This window comes from Simochromis diagramma, unplaced genomic scaffold, assembly GCF_900408965.1.
Source record: "Simochromis diagramma unplaced genomic scaffold, fSimDia1.1 OVJJ01000387.1, whole genome shotgun sequence".
NCBI classification, from domain to species: domain Eukaryota; kingdom Metazoa; phylum Chordata; class Actinopteri; order Cichliformes; family Cichlidae; genus Simochromis; species Simochromis diagramma.
Window position 1 is genome coordinate 7,815,858 of NW_024387152.1, and position 20,006 is coordinate 7,835,863.

The 20,006-nt window shown below is 42.1% G+C and overlaps 2 protein-coding genes across 6 annotated transcripts; both read right to left on the reverse strand.

The window, feature by feature from the left end:
- Positions 1 to 161: 161 nt before the first annotated feature.
- Positions 162 to 9,798, reverse strand: ifrd2 (interferon-related developmental regulator 2). Of its 2 annotated transcripts, XM_040047308.1 has the most exons (13): positions 9,296 to 9,798; positions 8,656 to 8,712; positions 4,677 to 4,793; positions 4,408 to 4,492; positions 4,142 to 4,266; positions 3,763 to 3,920; positions 3,486 to 3,539; positions 3,187 to 3,365; positions 2,945 to 3,053; positions 2,703 to 2,837; positions 2,431 to 2,559; positions 1,537 to 1,629; positions 162 to 1,413 (listed from the first exon to the last, which is right to left on the reverse strand). In XM_040047308.1, the coding sequence occupies exons 1-13, from the start codon at positions 9,336 to 9,338 to the stop codon at positions 1,333 to 1,335; spliced, it is 1,365 nt and encodes a 454-aa protein (XP_039903242.1). In that variant the 5' UTR covers positions 9,339 to 9,798; the 3' UTR covers positions 162 to 1,332. The 2 variants fall into 2 exon arrangements, with proteins under 2 accessions (XP_039903242.1, XP_039903243.1); XM_040047309.1 differs by lacking the exon at positions 8,656 to 8,712 and having other exon boundaries at positions 9,296 to 9,796.
- A 507-nt stretch (positions 9,799 to 10,305) lies between these two features.
- amt (aminomethyltransferase) lies at positions 10,306 to 18,826 on the reverse strand. Of its 4 annotated transcripts, XM_040047317.1 has the most exons (10): positions 18,545 to 18,629; positions 17,734 to 17,900; positions 16,856 to 17,023; positions 16,491 to 16,571; positions 14,327 to 14,458; positions 14,169 to 14,247; positions 13,742 to 13,887; positions 12,804 to 12,984; positions 12,259 to 12,414; positions 10,306 to 11,903 (listed from the first exon to the last, which is right to left on the reverse strand). In XM_040047317.1, the coding sequence occupies exons 3-10, from the start codon at positions 16,967 to 16,969 to the stop codon at positions 11,728 to 11,730; spliced, it is 1,065 nt and encodes a 354-aa protein (XP_039903251.1). In that variant the 5' UTR covers positions 16,970 to 17,023; positions 17,734 to 17,900; positions 18,545 to 18,629; the 3' UTR covers positions 10,306 to 11,727. The 4 variants fall into 4 exon arrangements, with proteins under 4 accessions (XP_039903251.1, XP_039903248.1, XP_039903249.1 ...); XM_040047314.1 differs by lacking the exon at positions 17,734 to 17,900 and having other exon boundaries at positions 18,545 to 18,826; XM_040047315.1 differs by lacking the exons at positions 17,734 to 17,900; positions 18,545 to 18,629 and adding an exon at positions 17,315 to 17,404.
- Between the last annotated feature and the right edge of the window lie 1,180 nt (positions 18,827 to 20,006).

The window sequence follows — 20,006 nt, forward strand, 5'->3', positions numbered from 1 at the left end:
AAGGTAATTAGAGCTTAAATTACAATAATTTCACATATTTTAGGATTTTCATGTAACGCACCTGTGCTCACACTAACACTTAGATCCGCTAAATATCATGTTTCCGGGCAGAAACTAGACCTCCTTTCTGATGTAACTTTATGAACTTAGGAGAAAACAGCTTGCTTAAATTCTCTTTATTCAAACTTTTGTCAAGAAGCACCGATAAGATAGTTTGGTGAGATCATAACTTTTATCCAGGGTGAGGGGTCAAACCTGTTGGCTTTGACCCTTTACAAACCCAAACTGCTCACTCATCAGCAGCTCTGATTAGTGGTGTGTATGTTATCATCCAACATTTTATAAACACATATCTCCATAAACCCCAATCTTCCCTTTATCTACAGTACATACACATGGATAGATGGTATGAGTCACCAACCTGCAACAAAAATACAAGAGAAAAAAAAAGAGGCAGCAGATTCATTTTACCATCTTTATCCAATAATTCTGTCTGTAAACAAGTTGTAGTATTTTTTTAAGTCTTAAAAAACCACACACATTATGTCCCCTTTAATAAATTATTATTAAAATACAATTCTTCACTATAAATGGTTAAAATGAAATACAACTCCAAAAAAATATGAATACAAACATGACAATATTACCTCTTATTTGATTTTTTTCCCCCCCTTTTTTTCCCTTTTTAATTTTCAATTGTCATGATTGAATGAATTTCCAATAAAACACACCCCCACACAAAACACCACACACATTTTCCTTTAGGTTGCATTGTTTGTAAAGTTAGTTTCTGGTTTGGCAGCTGAAATGTAGCGAGGCAGTGTTTTTCCAGAATACGTCCTTGGCTCTTTTAACATCAGTTCATTGTTGGATAGGTTAAGATATTAAATGGGACCATAGGTATCAAAATGTAAAATACCTGCCTCACCGGTCAGATGACAGGAAAACAGACTGAACTGAGTGTGACTCTGTAAGTGAGATTTTACCTTTTCCTCTGTATTTGCACTGAATTGAGTCGTTACAATCCCACTGAAAGGAAGTTTTGCTTTGTTTCACAGCTCATGTTCACTGTGGAGAATCAGAAACGCTATGGCAGCAAAGCCGGCGCCTGATTTGAAAGAACATCGGGACCTGTCCTCCGCAAACTGAGAATAAAAGCTGGCCGCCTTAAATTTGGAGAATGACACTGCATGTGAAGAGCACAAGTGGCAAAAAAAACGAACAAACAAACAAAAATAACCCTGTTTGCTGAGTGTATGCTTGCGAAGAGCTGAAGGCATCACGTTGTATCCATGAAAGGAGTTCCTCGGTTTCTTCATTGTGGCCGTGCTCTTACATGACATCGGCACGTTTGTCCCGGACCTTGTTCCTCTGTTTAGTTCTGGCTTTGAAGGCAGCCGAGTTGAAAAGATGCTGTTTAAGCCAAACAATAAAAGCAAGGTTGTAATCACACACACCGGTCATTTCAAACGCTACATTTTTAAAGAAAATACTCAAAGGCAGAGGTCAGATTGTTTCAGCAGAAGCTGCTGTTACCTTCTCAAACCGTGAGATCTTGTTGCCTTTGACCGCAGCGTCCAGGATGAGTGGTGGGCCAAGGCCAAAGATGTCTCTCAGTAGTTGGTTGAACTGCACCAAAACAAAAATTAGACGATAAAACCGATTTTGCTTTGTTGCATTTATGCTATGCAGACTGCGATGCAGGAGGATGGGCAATAAATGTATGTTTTATTCCATAAACAAAGCTATTTTTGGCAGCTCCCTTGCTACAAGGAGTCGTGAGAGCGGGGAGCTCCGCCTGTTTGATTTGGCAGTTTTATGCCGGATGCCCTTCCTGTGATTTGTATCTCTAGCTGGAATCAAACCAGCAACAAGTCCCACCTATATGCAACTCTCACCTGTACCACAAGTGGAGGGTACATACAAAATGCATCTTAAAAAAATCCAGTTAAAAAAACAACAAAACATTAAACTTACTAAATTAAGTACCACGTCATGCCTTCTTAAAGGTATAGTATCTCATTCTAGTGGATTTTTTCAGTAGAGGCGTCACTTTAAACATTGGATCATTTAGTTCAGAGTGTTTGTGCATCATTTCATAGCTTATTTGCCCTAAATAAACCTAACAGAGGCAGTGGGATTTGCCCACACAAGCGGCTCGTGTGTAGGTGTGCTCATTGTGTGCCGACTGGCATATCCTCCACACAAAATTACATTTGGTATCCTCGCAGCCTGCTGGCTGAGCAGCCAGTACCAGTCTTCCCACTCAACTTCAGGTTTTTGTTTTCTGCAGTCGGTGCAAGATGTGACAGAAGACAAGACTGAAGAGACAGAAAGCACCGAGCAGCGGCAGTAAATGAGGCTGTATGAAAACAAGCCCACTCTGGTGATCAGTGATAAAGACGAAGGCATTTTGTTCCGTTTCCTCACCTGCAGATGGTCTCTGACTCCAGACTCGAGGATCTCTTTGAAGGCGTCGTAGATCCTTCTCCTCACCCAGCTGTCAATGTAAACGTTCTCCACTCCAAACCTGATTTTCTCTTCTGTGAAGTCCTCGTTCTGGAGAAAGAAATGAGAAGTGAGAAGCTCAGATGTGGGTAAAGCGATGTTGAAGAAAGCTACTCGGCAACTTAAAACAGAACATCGGGCACCTAAAAACATTTCTGTCAGTCTTTACACGGCTTCAACATGAGATAACATACCTCTATGTAATGCAGCACCTCTCTGAAGATGGAGCGTTGTTTCCTTCTGTCGTTCTTGGCTCTGTGCTTGTTGCCGTCTGTGGCCAAACTCTTCAGGCATTCACACAGACTTTCACCGTCCTCCACCTCAAACTCCTGCAGACATTCACACGCAAATATGTAGTGCACTAACACAGGAGACGTTTAAACCTATACGCCTGTAAGTGAGTGCACTTGTCTATTCTTATTGTTCAGGTGTGTACCTCGTCTATCTCTCGCCCCAGCTCCACCAGCAGGGCGATGGTCTCTCCTACTGCGATTCTGTAGTTCACATCGCTGCTCTGAAGACACGCCTGTAGTTTAGGGAGGTGACTACAGCAAGAAAGAGGCATACGATTACCAGTTAGCTACACTGCTAGATACTACTGCTGTCGCCTCTCATTTTAAAACTAAAGTCAGTTGCCAGTCATAACAGAAGATGCCATAAGAAGGTTGTTTTACTCACTGGCTGAGCAGCACAGTCAGTCTAGAAGTGGGACAGATGGTGACCAGCAGTGACCAGGCCTGCAGGGCAGCAGTGTGCAGACCTGCACTTCCAGGTTTCGGTGTGGGCAGAACTCCCTCTCCATTAGGGTACGAAGACATGAACACACTCTCCAGAAGAGCCAATGACTTGATTAAGTCCTGTGAGGAGGTAACATCAATGCATAACAGCATAAGTTATTTAAGTCTTTATCTTCTACTCTGAAAACGTCCAGCTTATGCTTCTTAGAATTAAACTGATAAGCTACAAAGTGTTCTCACCTCTCCATCTTCAGCAGATGAGACATAGCAGCACATCCCCAGAGTCCTGGCACACTAACGGGGACACAGATGCAACAACGGTCAAACTAACACACAAGCATCTGAGGACAGACAGCGACACTTCATGTGTGATCCTAACACAATCTGGGCTTAGTTAGAATCTAAATCATGCAGATAACATTTAAGCAGAAAATAAAAAACACCCCTCCCCCCTCCGAATAGGCCATCCTAAATCCAGATCTGCATTAACGTTCACAAGTTTCATGTGATTACTCACACTCTGGCGAGCTGCTATGCTGGCACTGCTGTCACTCAAGGTGGCCGTGAGAGGCGGGCGAAGCATTTTGAAGCCCTCCTCCGCCTCGTCTCCGCCCCCCAGCTGAATGCAGAGCAGAGCAAAAACCGTGGCCGACGCCGCCTTCTCCTCCCCGCTGCCTGGACACACGAGGAGAAAACATTTTATCAGTACCTGCAGTTTTTAAAATCATTCTCACGCTTCCGTTCCATTTAAAAAAAAATTAAATAAATTAAAAAAAAAAAAAAAAAAAAAACAGTTTTCATAAATCTTTTGAATTTCTACAAAGTGGCATCAACAGGTTAGCAGAAAGCAAGATTAACTGAAACAATCCAGACCCATTCATGTTGTTTTGCATTACCTTTTCTGAGGCTCCTTTCCAGGCAGTCGCTGATGGTGAGGCGCCTCTCTGTCAGGAAGTCGTACAGCACTCTGGAGGAGAAGGCCTGTCGCAACGACTCAAGAGCTGCTAGACGAGTCTTTGCACTAAGACATGAGGAAGAAAACAACAACAAAAGGTGTTGGAGCCAATTTTTTTTTGCAGTTAATAATGCCATTGCATGCTCATTTTTCTTTCTTGATACTTCTTGATTGATTTAAAAAAAAAAAAAAAAAACTGTTTCTCACCTCTTATCAGTCAGGTTGTCTATACACAGTTTGAGTTTGTCTTCCGTTTCTTCCTGGGCAGTTTGCTCATCCACCTGCTCACTTCCTGTGTCAGATCAAACAACAGAGAAAACTGATACGACTGCATTAAAAGGCAACTGTTTGAAGTTTTGACTGGAGACTCCGGCCACAGATACACAGATCGTTTAGAGGCAAATCAATTAGAAAATAATGGTCCTAACCCAGACTGAACGCACATGCAGAAGGAATGAATTGTGTAGTGTATTTACCCGTGCCCTCTTCCACCACCGAGGTGCTCTCGCTGGCACTGCTGTAGTGGCTGAGAACGTCCGACGTCAGCTCATCATCGCTGGCTGCCGCCTCTCCCTTTACTCCATTTTTAGCACCTGGACACGGAAAAGATAAAATAAGAAAAAACAGCAGAGCAAAAGGATTTATATTTGGAAGAAGATGGATGGAAACTGTATACACTGATGCTTTAATGTCTAACATAAGTCCTTTTTTCTTTTTGTTATAAATCACAACAGAAGTTAGCCCAAACCTTTTGATTAGCGCTCCCAATTATTATATGATTAAAGAAGATCTGGATGACACTGAGGCCCTCTTATGTCACTATAAGCAGCTCACTTCCAATCATATGCAAAAAAACATTACAGTAAAACTGAAACCTGTTCTGCCATTTACCAAGGCAGCAGGACGTGTTGAGTAACCCATCACTTATATTACCTGTTAGCACAACTTCCTCTTAGTGTGAAGCTTACCAAACTAACAGGAAAAAAACAAACCCAAACACATCTGTGATAGTTGAAAAAAAGCTGCGTAATTCTTCGACTCTTCCATAAACACCAGGAAGCAGCCAAACTCGCACAAACACCAGAACGGTGTTAGATTCAGTGGAACAAAAAAAATTCAATGCTAAATATTTTAGTCTGACTTTAGTGGTCAGAATCGCTTCATTTGTATGCACATGGTATAGCAAAGAAAAAAAAAATGTTTTCAAGCATTTTTCTTTTATGCTCGGTTTTTTAAGACCACCTTACATCTGCTGCATATTAGGAATCTTTTTTTTTTTTTTTTTTAAATTAAAAATAAATAAATAACAACAACACACAAACCAAGAGAAAGGAGCCAAAAAATGTAATGACATGCTGCAGTGGAATATAAAAAAACAAATAAACAAAACACAAGGAAAGTGAAAAAGTGCATCACACCAAGCGGCCTCCCATTCTACTAAATGACAAGTAAGCCGAATGTTCCACAGAAAAGTGCTCCATTAGGATAACACAATACTATGAAGTCTCTAACCACAGCAAACACCAGATAACTCAAGGATTTTCCGTTAGGTAATGCTCCGTCATCTTTTATTTGTTTATTAGCGCCAGATGTTCTGTTTCCACACAGCTCTGCCGTGTGTGTATGAGAAGGGCTAAGAGTGAGGCATGCCGAGCTAAGCTAACACTCCTGCTGGCTCAGGACTTTCTACTGTTGTTGGGATTACTGAAGACCAGTGTGGTTTTCATTTATTCGTTCATTCAGTGTGTGGGATCCAGAACGGTCAGACTGTGTGTGCGCGAGTATGCGTGTGTTTAGGTGTTCGTGTCGAGGTCAAACAGGACAACTGAGGTAGCCCAAAGGTCACCGGTGTTGGAGCAATTCGAAATAGGAAAGTCACTCCATTCTGTTCAATACCTAACACAAAAGCACAGCAAATACACAAACTTTGTTGACACATTTTGCAATATCTTGTAGTTATTTCCACCTGTTTTCCCAGATAAAAAGAAATGAAAAGAAACTAGGACCATGTTTGACCTCAGAGTAAAGAGTGTAAACTAGGCTAAAGTTCAGCCATTTGACTGGAGTGGACTCAGTTGTTGAGCCACTGTTGTCAGATCTTAAGTTTTACCTTTCCTTTACAGAGTTTCTTACCTGTATTCACAAGCCAAGCACTCCTTAATTCCTTTGTCATCATTGCTGATTAATTCCTATCCATCATTTAAAGGCTCTGGAAACAGTACGAGCAACAACTGCTACACCTAATATTTGGGTGTAGCAGGTATTATTGCCACTACACCAAATGTCTCTACCAAGAATCGGTTCATGATTCCTAGCAACAACTGCTCTCTACTTAATAGTTAATAACTACATAACTCTTTTCTTTTAAATAATTGTGAAATAACACATGAGGAAATACAGGAAAAAATGTAAATTCAGGAAAAAAAGACGATGATCGAAACAGCGTTCCTTGAAGTGCGCTTTCCTTATGTGATGTTCTGATTACTCTGACAGAATGGCCCGAGGCAAACATAATGTTGGTAGCTGAGATAACACACTCTGTGGGCCAATATCAGTCGGCAGTTTCCCAGTCACCATCCTTGAACTGCTGGTCACTTCACTGGTTACACAGAGCTCCACACCTTCCTACGCAGGCCTGCCCACACACAGCTCAGTTAGTGAAGTGTGAGCTCCCCGCCAGGACTCACGTGTCCTCTCCACATTGCCACTTTATGCTTACGTAGCAGTCACTCACACGGCTCCAGCAGTTGGTCGGCCACTTGGAAATAAGGCTCTGCTGACAGATTCGAGCCGAGGAGGTGGGAGCTTTTTAAAAAGCCCACATGCTATAGATGGAAGACATAGGACTCCAACAGCTAAATTAACCTGCATTCTCCTTGCAGGCACTTTGCTAAACATCTGAATGGATCACTACCCCTACAGTTGGACAAGTCGAGCAGCACAGCTAATATTCAGACATCTATTTTTCTCACCGTCAGCGCTTGTTCTTCTAAAACTGCAACCCCTGTTTGAAGAAACAGACCTTGAAGGAAAACTAAATCCTTCAACTTAAAATACCACACCACGCGGAGTGCTGCAGGAAACTGATGCATAAATCTGCATCGATAACAAAAACTACTGTTTTTAGAGTTTAAATAGTCTGTTTCTACTAGAATATGTAGAAGTATTCTCTACTGGTACTGCTGGTTGTCAGTGCTTTCTCCATTCACAATCATTTATTGCTTGAGAGGTTAAAGATAGCTTTAAAAGGTTGTCTTTGTATCTCTCTCACATAGGACTTTGTCAGTCATTTCTCACAATTATCCATCATCAACTGAATAATATGAGGTGTTCCACAAGGTTGTATTCTGGGCCCCATCCTGTTAGCACTGTACTTGCCTTCTCCCAGGCAAATAAGTCATTTTAATGATATTTATATCTGCATATTGTCAGCTTCGCACTATTTTTAAGTCGATTATTTAAAACACTGTACTACTGAATTATCTGAATAAAGCTAAATACTGACAATACACGTGGTTCTTGTTTCTGCCCCTGTTGGCCTCTTCCCAAAGATAATGAAATGCTTTGGTTCTCCTTCTTCTTTTCTTAAGCCTATCCTCTGTAATCTGGGATTCTTCCTTTAGCCACACTTACACTTAGGACCAGCATGTAAAATACTTGGTTTCCCCATGTTTCTACCAGCTGGGGATTATTGCTGAACTGTGGCTCATAACTTTAAATCCTGTTATCCTGCATAAATTAAACAACTTCAAAAATTTACACTGAAATTCTCCCCGTCCATCCATCCCATACATTAAAGTTTGCAGAAAGCTTTGGGTTTCAAAGGAAGCTCAAACATTAACATGATTATATTATGTGTTAATAAGGAACATGTGACAGTAAGTTAGGGATTGCCACATACAGCAATGTGTCACCAGCGACTTTAACTCAGCGTCCAGAATGTCACAGTGACCTGACATTGCTTACACATGACATAGTCGCACAGGAAGCAACAAATAATTGTTTATAGTATTAGTGCAGGTAAGAAGAGGAAAAAATTCCAGTTCAAGATCAGAGTAATGGTGATAAAACAAGAAAAGTTTTTTTAAAATAAATAAATAAATAAACCAAACACCTGTAAGTGCAGCAGGGCGGGTGGATGAAAAGGTCAAAAGTCATTAGATGACATTCATACTTCTGTAATGTCTATCTTTTAATCTTGCCTTAAAGCCAGGACAAGTGCATGGTGTTCACGTGAGACGTGCACACAAAGAAAGAGAACATTCAGATATAACTGCTACATCTTATTAAAGTGAACAGCCAAGGCACGCAGAAGGAAGAGTGCAGCTGGAATAAACGACAACGACATGGTCGTTTGATTTGCTGCATGCACTATCATGAGGTTCAAGAGCTTCTGGACAAGGTTAGAACCAGATGTAGAAGCTGGGGTCAGGAGTCAAGAATCAGAGGAGTTACCTTTGAGTGACGCCTTAGTCGACAGCTGCAGCTGAAGAACTTCCTGACGGAGAGAGCCTGGACATGATGGAATGAACGGATGGTTGAAATAGATTGTATATTTGGAGCAAGAGCAGTGGACAGGTTCATGAACGGAGGGGAAGGTGAATGTAATGCAAGAATGGCCATGATGGAGAAGAAAACATGAAAAACGGGCATTCACTTCTGTATTGCAACCTTTTTTTTTGCATTTATTGATGCATTCATATGTAAATGAGCTTAAATAATAATTCTCAATGCAGAAGTCTGCAGCTATTAAAAATGCATCAAGCTTTCCTGGACCGCTCCTCGCGCTTATTAGAGTGTCAAACTGACTTTAGCATTAACGCCAAGCAAATGCAGACTGCACTGCTAAGCTGTAGCACTGATTATACCCACATGGATGTGCACGACAGGGTCCAAAACAACTCACATGCTAAAGTTAGGAAGCAACAGGCTGCCCGTCTGTTAGCGTCTATTCCATATGGCAAAAATACCCCTGCTTCAAACTGCTAGTCTTTCTTCCAAGTGTACTGCTAGATCTGTTCAAACCGTATTCAGACTTCTATTCCCTTATATTCCTGCTTGAGCTCGAGTTAGCATGGCTGCTATTGCTACTTACCCGGCTTACCGGAGCCACGTTTCCCCGTCTTACTCCGCGGCATTTCGAGCAGCTTTGATCCTCCGTTTCACAACAAAGCTAGCTGAGGTTAGCTAGCTCAAGGATTTGAACGACGGGCGTGAAAACAGCAGGAACTGCAGCCTGTTCGTATTTACAAGGGTTAGGGGGGTTGTTGATGGTTTTTAAGCCACTTGCTTTCGTGTTATCGCTGGCTAGCCTCCGTTACGATCACCCACCAACACCACGTTCCGTAACTTTTCGCTTTCTTCAGTCTATGAATAAAGAGTTGTCTGTTGGCGGAAAAGTGGCTGTCTTTAGCAGCTGCCCCGGTGTATTATCTATGATTTTCCCCGGGTAATCTATATCTAATATTAGGGTGAGATGGTAAGTATTTTTCAAAGCGTTTGGGACGGAGTTTTGAGCACGCTGTAGTCGCCAAGTCCACCATCTTCCCCTCAGTAGCTACTGATAAAACCGGCAGCCGGGGTTGCCAGGTTTGTTCAGTTAAAGTCCCTCCTTTCCGGTTACGTGTAAAGCCAACGTCACACGTCGTAAATGAAGTTCCTTTGCGGACTTGATATGATTAAATAAATTGAGTCATGCATTTGTTTTGAACTGAAGTTTGAATTTCTGGGGTTTTCATACCAAACGGCTCGCCTTTAATCGTGTTTTATTGATTCAAAGGTGTGAGCCATGAGTCGAATTTGGGGAAAACACGTTTACATCCCTCCAGACTCATGCTTGGAGATGAACATTTTACCAATGTAATCTTGAATTTAAATCTTTTACTGTATCTGATTTGGGTATTATTCGCAACACCGTATCGAGACCTGACATTTGGAGATGGTGGCACTAACAATAAATACAGGATACGGAGCTTGAGATGGGGGAACCTCAAACTTTGTCTTTAAACCATGGTTTAAAAACAAAGAGAGGCAAGGCTTAGATGGACCTGTGCATAACAGGATTAATGGATATTCTGGACAAAGGATGCTGAAGATGACAGAAGAGGACTGAACAAAATCACCTTTATTAAAGACCTCATATCAATAGAAAATGTTTACAAAAACTCCATAATTAGTCCAAGTATTAGTACAAACTCACATACAGCAAATACTCAAGAGAACCTAAGAGTCAGTAGTTTTGCAGACATACATAAGTCATAAGACAGTGTCCCATTTGATAATTAAAATTTCATTAGAAGCAGACAGAAAACAGAAAATAATTACAATTAACATCTTTTCAAGTTAGTCTTGTACCACATGTTGCCCAGGTGCAAAGTGTTTTTATCTTAAGATTTCTTTATGAATCACCAAACCAAGAGTAAAAAAGTAAAGTAAAGTAAAAACTACAACACTTCAGACAGAGACATTTTGCATGGAAGGACAACAAGTCGCCACTGTTTACAAATCAGGCATTTTATAAAACCATGGTCACTGGAAATTTGGTTTATAACATTCAGAAAACCTTAGAAAGGGAAATGTGTCATGTGCAGTTTCTGTTTTGGTCCAACAGTGACAAACTGAAATGATTTCATGTTTTGTTAGCAATAAAAAGTGAAATGCTAGTGTTTACATCTTTGTTACTCCCACTGGAAAAATTAAAGTGCGGCAAAGTAAATTAAACAAACAAAAAAACCCAAAACAACTTGGTCTCGAAACAACGTGAACAATGTCTCAGCCCCATCATCCGCAGGGGAACTCATGTTAGTGCACCATGAATTTCTTAACCAGATGCATGCATAATACTGAATTATTAAATAAGGACTGGCAGTCTGTGCAAAGTCTTTCTATGTAGGGTGACCCGATCCAAAAAAAAAAACCCGAGACGATGTGGAACTTTTTAGCTGGACAAAAATTGAATTTCCCAGTTTAACGTAATAATTTTCTTTGTGGCAGTTTCCATCACATTTCCGAAAATCATCTTTCCCTGATGGGCAGAGCCACATGACTCTAAGTGGGACTAACTTCCACTTGAATATAAGGCCTTCCCTGCTGTCTTCAGACAGTTTGATTACAAGCCAGACTTTATAGACATGCACATCCTGCAGAGCCAATCAAAATGTGGGACACACTCTTAATACGTGGGACGGGGGGGACAAGGGATAAAAATGCTTTGCAATCCATTATGAAGAGGATCATCTGGACACCCTGTTTTCTACATGAGCTCCTATAATGTCCATTCTCAAAGCAGCAGCCCTGGTGACTCTGAATATGAACACTGTGTACTTTAAACTTAATATATTTGTGCGTTACAGTGACCGATCAATAGTCAGTAGTAATTTTTGGACTAATTTTTCCTCTGTTGGACTCACCAGTGAAGGTTTGTACATTTTAAATAGTGAGCTAAGAATGAAGGGGCAGTGCTGGCAAATACGGGATCGTTTGAAGGAACGCTCAGCAGCACCTATACTCGCTATAAAAGTGTCTCTCCTAACCAGTATAGTACTTGGTGGGCACAAAGGGCATCTTGCTGACGGTGGCCGGCACTGCCTTTTTCCTGACCTCGACCTGGATGGCTGTTCCATTTTTGGCGAATGCCGCATCCACGTAACCAATGGCAATGTTCTTTTTCAGGCAAGGAGAGGGGCAGCCGCTGGTCACCTCACCTGTACAAAACACAAAGGAATTTGTCTTTCCAAGGAAATCCTGTTGTACAGTTTCTTTCAGTCATTTATTTCTATATGACAGGCACTGTCATGTCTGCAATCATGCAGCGTGTGAAGAAACACTTAACAATCATCTCACTGACATTTGATATGATACCACAGAAATACAAACATTGCGATCGTATCTATTTTAAAGCCCTAACATGTAAGATTTGAAAATGTCTGAGTCTGGAGACCCCAGTTGGCAACATCATAACAGATACTGTGGCAAACAACAATACTCTTATAATTGTTTGGGGGGGGGGGGGGGGGGGTATGTTTTTATGTCTGTGTTTGCACTTTGGCACATTCTGACCTATGACCTTTCCATCAGGGCTGAGAATAGGGGTGTGCTGCCGGACTGGGGGGCCGGTGGACACCAGACCCACTCTCTTCCTGGCTGTCTTGGCTTTGATCTGAGGTATGATGATGTCAGCACCGGGAAAATCTTTGGCCTGGCGTCTGCGCTTTCCTGTGTGTGAGACACCAGCAGAGTTCATTGACAGACTGAATGAAAAGGCAGGCGTGCACAACAACATCTGGGATCCTCTAATTTAAAAAAAAGAAAAAGTGAAATAAAAATCTTATGTGTAATTCCAAATTATCAGATGGTGGTATCTAATTGGTATGCAATTGTGAAACTATTAGGAAAAGATCCTAACACATGTGCTGCTTCTGGCCTTCGGAGACCAATCAGAAGAACGTTTACCTTTGAGTGACGCCTTAGTCGACAGCTGCTTATTAAGTGGCAAATAAAAACAATAATTTAAATGTTTTTAAATCACAAGTTTCATGACAGCCTCACACAAAAGCAGCCGTTAGAAAAAAAGAATAAACGACCAAAAAAAATTAAACCCCAACCTATGGTCCAGACAAGCGTGGCCTCCACAGGTGTAGTGGTCTCATCGATGTCATTGCCATAAAGACAAAGCCCCGCCTCCAGTCGTAGGCTGTCCCTAGCTCCCAGCCCGGCCAGCTTCACCTCACTGTTGGTCATTAGCTTCTCCGTCAGCTCCACCACTCTGGACTCAGGGACTGAGATCTGACACACAGAGACACAGGCAAACTGTAGAGCCACGTCTCTATCCAAGTACCTTTAATGTCAATAAAGCAATAAAGTTCAGAGAATTACAAATTTCACCTCAAGATTACATCTACGCATGTCATGATACATAGTGCAATTTATACCAGTTTTGGAGAAGTTTATTACAGATCTGTCAGCCACAGACCCTGGTGTGTGTGTCAGTCAATGTAGGAACTATTTTATATGTGCCAATCAAAAGACATGCAGCTAGCTAAAAGTAAGCTAGTTTGTGTAATGAAAGCTTCACAGGATGTAAACCTTCAATTACACAATCTCTTTATTGTACTGAGTGATACAGCTGGCTGCTGTAATTCAGCCAACAGAAAACATTTTCTAGATTAAGTGCTCACAATAAGGTTTCTGGATATTTTGAGTAAGAATTTCTGGAACAAGACATTGAGGAGTCTTTTTGTCTTGGAAAACGATATAGCAGAACTAGATGGATAAGAGTTACACACTGAGGTTAGAAAGAAATAACACACTGTCCAGGCAATAACGGACATTCGAGGACTTGCATGGGCTTTTGGTTGGCAGAGGGAGTGATGGGGGACAGGGCCTGTAGAGAGGCGTGGGACCCCACAGAACTGCTTGCCAATACAGCTTTTAAAAAAAAAAAAAAAAAAAAAAACCCACTGTCCATTAAACACAAGTTATAATACAAAACTAGTTGTCCCGAAGCATGAAAGAACCTGCAAGCACACACATATGTGCTCACCTCCACCCCGTCCTCTCCAGTGTATCCACATCGAGTTAGTCTGCAGTCAGGGACACTGAACACCGTGGCCAGGGCAGAGGTCATGAAAGTTAGCTTACTGAGATCCTCCTTCAATCCCGCCTGGAGCACCTGAGACATAGTGGGACCTGGAGACATGCAAATAAATTCTTATCTGCAAGATCTGAAACACCTAAACTGCAGGAGTTCAAAAAAAAAAGGGAGAAAAAAAAAAAAAAAATCAGAAGCAATAGCCAAAATTCATAGATGGACAGAGAAAGAGCGAATGAGGGAAAGCAAAACCAGAGGAAAATAAATTAAGATGAAAAGGAAGCAGGAAGAGAAGTATAAAGGAAAGGAAGTGATGAAGACTATAGTAAGAGCACCGATGAAAAGAAAAAGAAGGCGGACTGTCGCACAAATATTCTACCTTGCACAGCAATCAGTGCGCAATCAAGAAACTCCAGATCCACATCAAAACCTGCATATTTGAACTCTGCCAGTCTGGCCTGAAAACAAAACACACCCACACACATCAGATGCTTTTTAACTCTCAGCCTCTTTGCTACATACTTTTCTTGAATTCACCTTCATATGGACAGAGTCCTTGTCAGCACAGCCGGCATTGGAGACAACGTAGAGGTAGCCCTGGTCCGTCTTTGTCACAATGAGGTCATCAATAATCCCACCTTTCTCATTAGTGAAGAGGGTCAACGTGCCCTTGGAGGTGAGGCAAGAAAGGAAATGAAGGAAACAGAAAAAAGGACACTGTGGACATCGTGTTTATGTTAAGTTTCTCGTCTTTAAGTCTCTCTTGCACTCACTGGATTAGCCAATACTCAGAATAACTGAAAACCCAACTCAGTGAAGATGCCTTAAGAGAAACTTCAGATTTAGACAAGCTGGGAAGGTCTCTTGGGGCCATTTCTAAACAACTGCAGATTCCAAGATCATCAGTTCAAACAACTGAAGGAAAGACAAACAATCCAGGAACCACAAGGACTCAAGCCTGTATAACTGTATACTGCTGGAACGCCATCATCACTGTCCACAGTGAGGTTTTACGTCGCTGTGAACTAAAAGGGTACCAATTAAGAAAGAAGCACACACACTCCAAAATCAGCATCTTCAAGCTTGAATGGAATTTGCAGCTGTTCACATGGACAAGAAAAAGTTTTATGGTCAGACGAGAAAAGCTTTTTTTGGCCACAACGACAGGAGGTATGTTTGGAGGAGTAAAGGTGAGGCTTTACTACCAGTGGCACTAGTACATTACACAAAATAGTCCTCATTCTTCATTATTCAAACTATGTGCAAATTCTTCAACTTCACCTCAAGTCAACAGCTAGATCAGGGGTGGGCAACTCCAGGCCTCGAGGGCCGGTGTCCCTGCACATTTTAGATGTGTCCTTGAACCAACACAGCTGATTTAAATGGCTAAATTAGCTCCTCAATATGTCCTGAAGTTCTCCAGAGGCCTGGTAACGAACTAATCACGTGATTCAGGTGTGCTGACCCAAGGTGAGATCTAAAACCTGCAGGACACCGGCCCTCAGGGCCTGGAATTGCCCACCCCTGAGCTAGATGGTTGAAACTTGGACACAGTTGGGTGCTCACGCAGATCTTGGAACTAGGGGTGGGTTTTAATTACCAATTTATCGATTAAAATTGATTCTAGCTTGGATAACGTGATATCGATTCATTAAAATCTGAATCGATTTTTAAATATAAATGTATTTTGCCCGAAACGCCAAAATCTCAGGTTAAACCTCACAAAATTTTCAACAACCACCAAACAGCTTAAACAGTAAATGAGAGCAGGTACACAGATTCTGAACAAAAAGCAGGCAGCCGCCGAAACATCAGAATCAGTGAGATGTCGCCTTTCTCACCCGACGGCACGGGCACGGTCGGGGCTGAAAGCCGACAGCTCACTGACTCTGATGTGTCAGCGGGTGCCTTTTATATTATATAAAAGGCACTGTTTTTGTCCACTAGAGTGAGACTTTCACGGCACATTCCGCACCACATCTCAGTGCGTTCATCATTTGTTTGAAGCCAACTCCCCTCCTGCAACCACTTTTCCGAGAACACGCGCTTCTTTTGCGGTTCGGACTCCTGCTGACATTTGTTTGGAGGTGGAGGAACACCAAAGTAATTGATTAAAAGGAGCTTGCTTCTTCGACATTTTTAAGAGCTCTAAACAAATGTCTGTCCTCCTCCAGAAAATCTTATGTACGCAAACGCGCGTTGCAACTTCTTATCTGGTGCGCGTCTTTTATTTTGAAAGCGCATGCGCACCTGCGGACCACTTATGTGCACCCCTGTGTATATACATACATACATACATGTATGTATGTATGTTTGAACCTCTGTGTATAAGAGAAAATCCAGTTCAATGTGGTCCAGCTAGTTTTTTGTTTTTTTTTTGTAAGTTGATTAAAGATATATCCTTTATAATCATTCACACAACAAGAGTGAACTGATGCCCTCATGCTGCAGTGGATACAGTCTCATTGTTTGTCTCTGAATACAACCGGCAGCTGCTTTAGAGGAAACCCTCTCAGTATAAACTGTGTACACTGCCTGCTCAGCACCAGACGATTATATTTTTGGAAGGAAAAAAAAAATTGATTAAAGTCAACATGTCTGATCTTCTGCTACTTTTGTGTTCACAGCTTCCCGTCACTTGCCTCAAAGTGAACAAAAAGTCAGTAAAAGCAGTTTTAAAACGAAACAATCGTTAACGTACCTGGTTGTCCTTGAGTTCTGCGATGTCTGCCACCACCAGTGACTCCATAAACTTCACCCTGTCTTTGCCGTGGACGTTGGTCTGACAGAGAAAAACAAAAAGTCTGTAAATAAATCTTTAACAGCAGCAGTTTCCTGGAGAGTTGGGTGGTGGATAAAAACAACAGCCAGACACTATTAGACATTATTTTTACTCTGCCATGATGTGACTAACACATACATTTCTTCACTTGACACACACATTGCTTGACACAGGGGTCACACTCTGCTCCCAATATTTACAGCAGAATATCTCAGAAAGTCTCAAATCCAAGTTGCGATGCTCTACTTGAAATCTGCACCCATGTTTAAGAGCACATGCCTCACCTGCAACATGTGACTGACATCAAAGATGGAGCAGTGCTCTCTGGTGTGCATGTGAGAGGCAATGTGACTGTCTTTATACTGAACGGGCATACTCCAGCCTGCAAACTCCACCATCTTCCCCCCCTGCCCCCTGTGGAAGTCAAATAGTGGAGTCTTCTTCAAGGCAGTCTGGGGAAAAGAAAACATCAGGCTTGTAGTGAAAGTCCACAGATGAAATACTGTGACTGCTGAGTTCTTGCATGCTATTAAATCTATTAAAGTGTTTCTAAAAGGTTTAGTAGTTTAGCATGTTCTGCAAATAACACAGTGAGCAGGAACATAATAACACCACATCTTTGATTAAAGCTGATATCAGCTGATAGGCCTCTCTCTCGTGCCCTCTTCAGTCTGACCTTTGAACCAGCTGAAGGTGGGCTTATCAGCCACAGCAACGCATTGTGGGACAGAGTGTGTCTGCACCTTTCCAAACTGTCCACAGTCAGCCGTTACTGCAAACAAACCGAAGGCATGTGGCTGCTCTGGTTGCAGACCCATATACTCCTAAGTCAGGGGTGTCGAACTCCAGGCCTCGAGGGCCGGTGTCCTGCATGTTTTAGAGCTCACCCTGGGTCAACACACCTGAATCAAGTGATCAGTTCATTACCAGGCTTCTGGAGAACTTCAGGACATGTTGAGGAGGTAATTTAGCCATTTAAATCAGCTGTGTTGGATCAAGGAAACATCTAAAACCTGCAGGACACCGGCCCTCGAGGCCTGGAGTTCGACACCTGTGTCCTAAGTCTTTGTGGATTTATACTGCTTTGTACTTGAAAGTGAAAGAACAAGACTGATCCTATATTGATCAACTGTTTTGACCCAAACCCTCTTTGCATACAAACCTACAAAAGCATAGGGATGTCATGAAGGAGTAAAAAGATGGATGAAAGGGTAAGTTGGCCCTGCGTTAAACCTTGCTGACAGTACTGCAGAGTCAGTCCCTCGTGGTTTTAATAAAGCCATTTTGTGCAGCTCAGTGAAGTGAAGCAGGCAGGGGGGGAGGGCCACTCTGCAGGGACAGATATACATTATGTGTGCATGGGCGAGCCGTTGCTGTCACAAACTCACATGTTAATACTGTATTAATTCAACTCAGTTTCATTAATACAGCACCTTAACCCTTATCACAACAGTCACCTCGAGGAGCTTTATATTGTAAGGTAAACCCCTACAGCAATAAAGAGAAACCTCAACAATCAGACAATCATACCAACCCCCCAATGAGCAAGCACTTGGCGGCAGTGGAAAGTTAAAAGTCCTTTTTGACAGGAAGAACCAGGCAGGCCTCTGAGGTGACCTGTTGGAGGTGAGGGGAGGTAGACAGGACTAAAGACACACACAGTAGGCAGTAACAATAATAGAGCAAGATTTCTTCAGCGAGTCAATCAAAAATATCATTTAAATCTCATTAAAGTACGTGAGTTACAGGCCTGAAATTGTCCTTTAAAGTCTTATAAAGTAGGATAAACATACCACAGGACCAAAGTTAGAGTTTAAAAAAAAATTAATAAGTAATATTGAACACGTGACAAATGAAATGAGTGAAAATTCAGCAAATAGATAATTAACTCATAACAACAAAAGGTGCGTGTGAAGTCTGATGCCAAAGCCTTTGGCACACTTGCAAGGACTGAAGTTCACGGCTCTGCTTACCTCTGTGCTGGCAGCCCGGCTCTGTTGCTGCCTCCTCCCCGCACATCCAGCTCCAACGAACCGCAGCAAACCGTCCCCTGCAGCCCGCAACCCGAGCCCCGAAGCCCCGGCTCCAACCGTCAACCGAGCCCACATCATGACACCTGAGTCCCCGCTAAATTCAGCACGCACTCTCGCTGCTCCTGACGGGGTAACACTTCCGCTGTGCTTCTAAACTCTTCAGTGCAGTGTGCGTGCGCTCACCTAGCAAAACCACATGAAGCGCAACGATTAGCTGCAAGGACTTGTGGGTTATGTAGTTATTGGACCGCTGGCGCGCAGACGTTTGCTGGTTGGTTCAGCGAATCACGCTCAATCTTATAAAAGAAAACACAATGTGGGTGTTACCTGAGATATTACTGGCTTCCCACTTCATTCATAAAATAAAATAAAATAATAATTTAAAAAAACATTTGTTTACATCAGCTTCATGAAATTCTGTTGTTTTACACATAAACAACAAATCCTTAAAGTTCTCTTTCTTTGGGAGACTAAATTCAAAATAAAAATGATTATATGTATATCAGCTCAGTTTAATAAATGTGGAAATGTTTAGCTCTGGAGTGTTTCTGCTCTCGCATAAAGTAAAACCTGATTTTCAGAGCCTCGTGCAGTGTCAATATTTTTATTCAATACCAAAAATCTTTTAGCATAACTAGCGAAAAAAAGCCTGAAAAATTTGCAGATTGTGGCGATTCGAATACGACTTTAATGCTACATTTATGACTAGTTGTGCTAGGTGTGTTTTAATCTCAGCTGCTTCTTCTTTGAGCTGATGCCACAGCAGATCATCTTCCTCCATCTCACCTTATCCTTAACATTCTTCTCTTCCACACCCTCTGCTTGCCCTCCCTCACTACATCCAACAATCCTCTGAGGTCTTCCTGTTTTCCTCCTGCCTATCAGCTCCATATATCCACTACCCCTCTGCCAAACCATCTCAGCCATGCCTCTGAATCTGTCTCCAAACTCCTCACCCTCTCCCTTTGATGTACTCACTTAAAGTCCATCCTGGTCACTCCCAATGAAAATCGTAACATCTTCAGATTCTCTCTTTTTGTCAATGCCATCGCCTCCAAACCATACAGGTTGAAGCAGGTCTTACTTCACCTACTCCTACCAGCCTGGCACTCAACTCGCCCACTTTCACTGCCTCTTCTCCTCATAGCTTCGCTGTTTCACTCTCCCCGATCTGTCTAATTCACACAAATGTGTTCTTTCTTGCTTTTACTGACTTTTATTCCTCTTCTCTCTGGAGCAAACCTCCACCAGCTGCTAATTCCTCCAATAAAACCAAGGATGGATCACCGAACAGACCTACCAGGATGGAGCCTAGAGGCCCAAGAGGGTGAGGGCTTTTGAAGCAGTACACCTACCAATGTTACTAAAAGAGATGCAGTCATTTGAAAAGTTGTGCATCATT

What these genes read in the sequence shown, in the direction of transcription:
- ifrd2 (XM_040047308.1), bottom strand. Translation starts at nt 9,338, where the DNA reads ATGCCGCGGAGTAAGACGGGGAAACGTGGCTCCGGTAAGCCGG. An exon ending in ACGTGGCTCCGGTAAGCCGG is followed by an intron (nt 8,713 to 9,295) that starts GTAAGTAGCAAT and finishes CATCATGTCCAG; the next exon opens with GCTCTCTCCGTCAGGAAGTT. An exon ending in GCATAGCAGCTCGCCAGAGT is followed by an intron (nt 3,540 to 3,762) that starts GTGAGTAATCAC and finishes TGTCCCCGTTAG; the next exon opens with TGTGCCAGGACTCTGGGGAT.
- amt (XM_040047314.1), bottom strand. Translation starts at nt 18,682, where the DNA reads ATGATGTGGGCTCGGTTGACGGTTGGAGCCGGGGCTTCGGGGCTCGGG. An exon ending in ATGTCAGTCACATGTTGCAG is followed by an intron (nt 16,572 to 16,855) that starts GTGAGGCATGTG and finishes TTTCTCTGTCAG; the next exon opens with ACCAACGTCCACGGCAAAGA. An exon ending in CTGGAGAGGACGGGGTGGAG is followed by an intron (nt 12,985 to 13,741) that starts GTGAGCACATAT and finishes TCTGTGTGTCAG; the next exon opens with ATCTCAGTCCCTGAGTCCAG.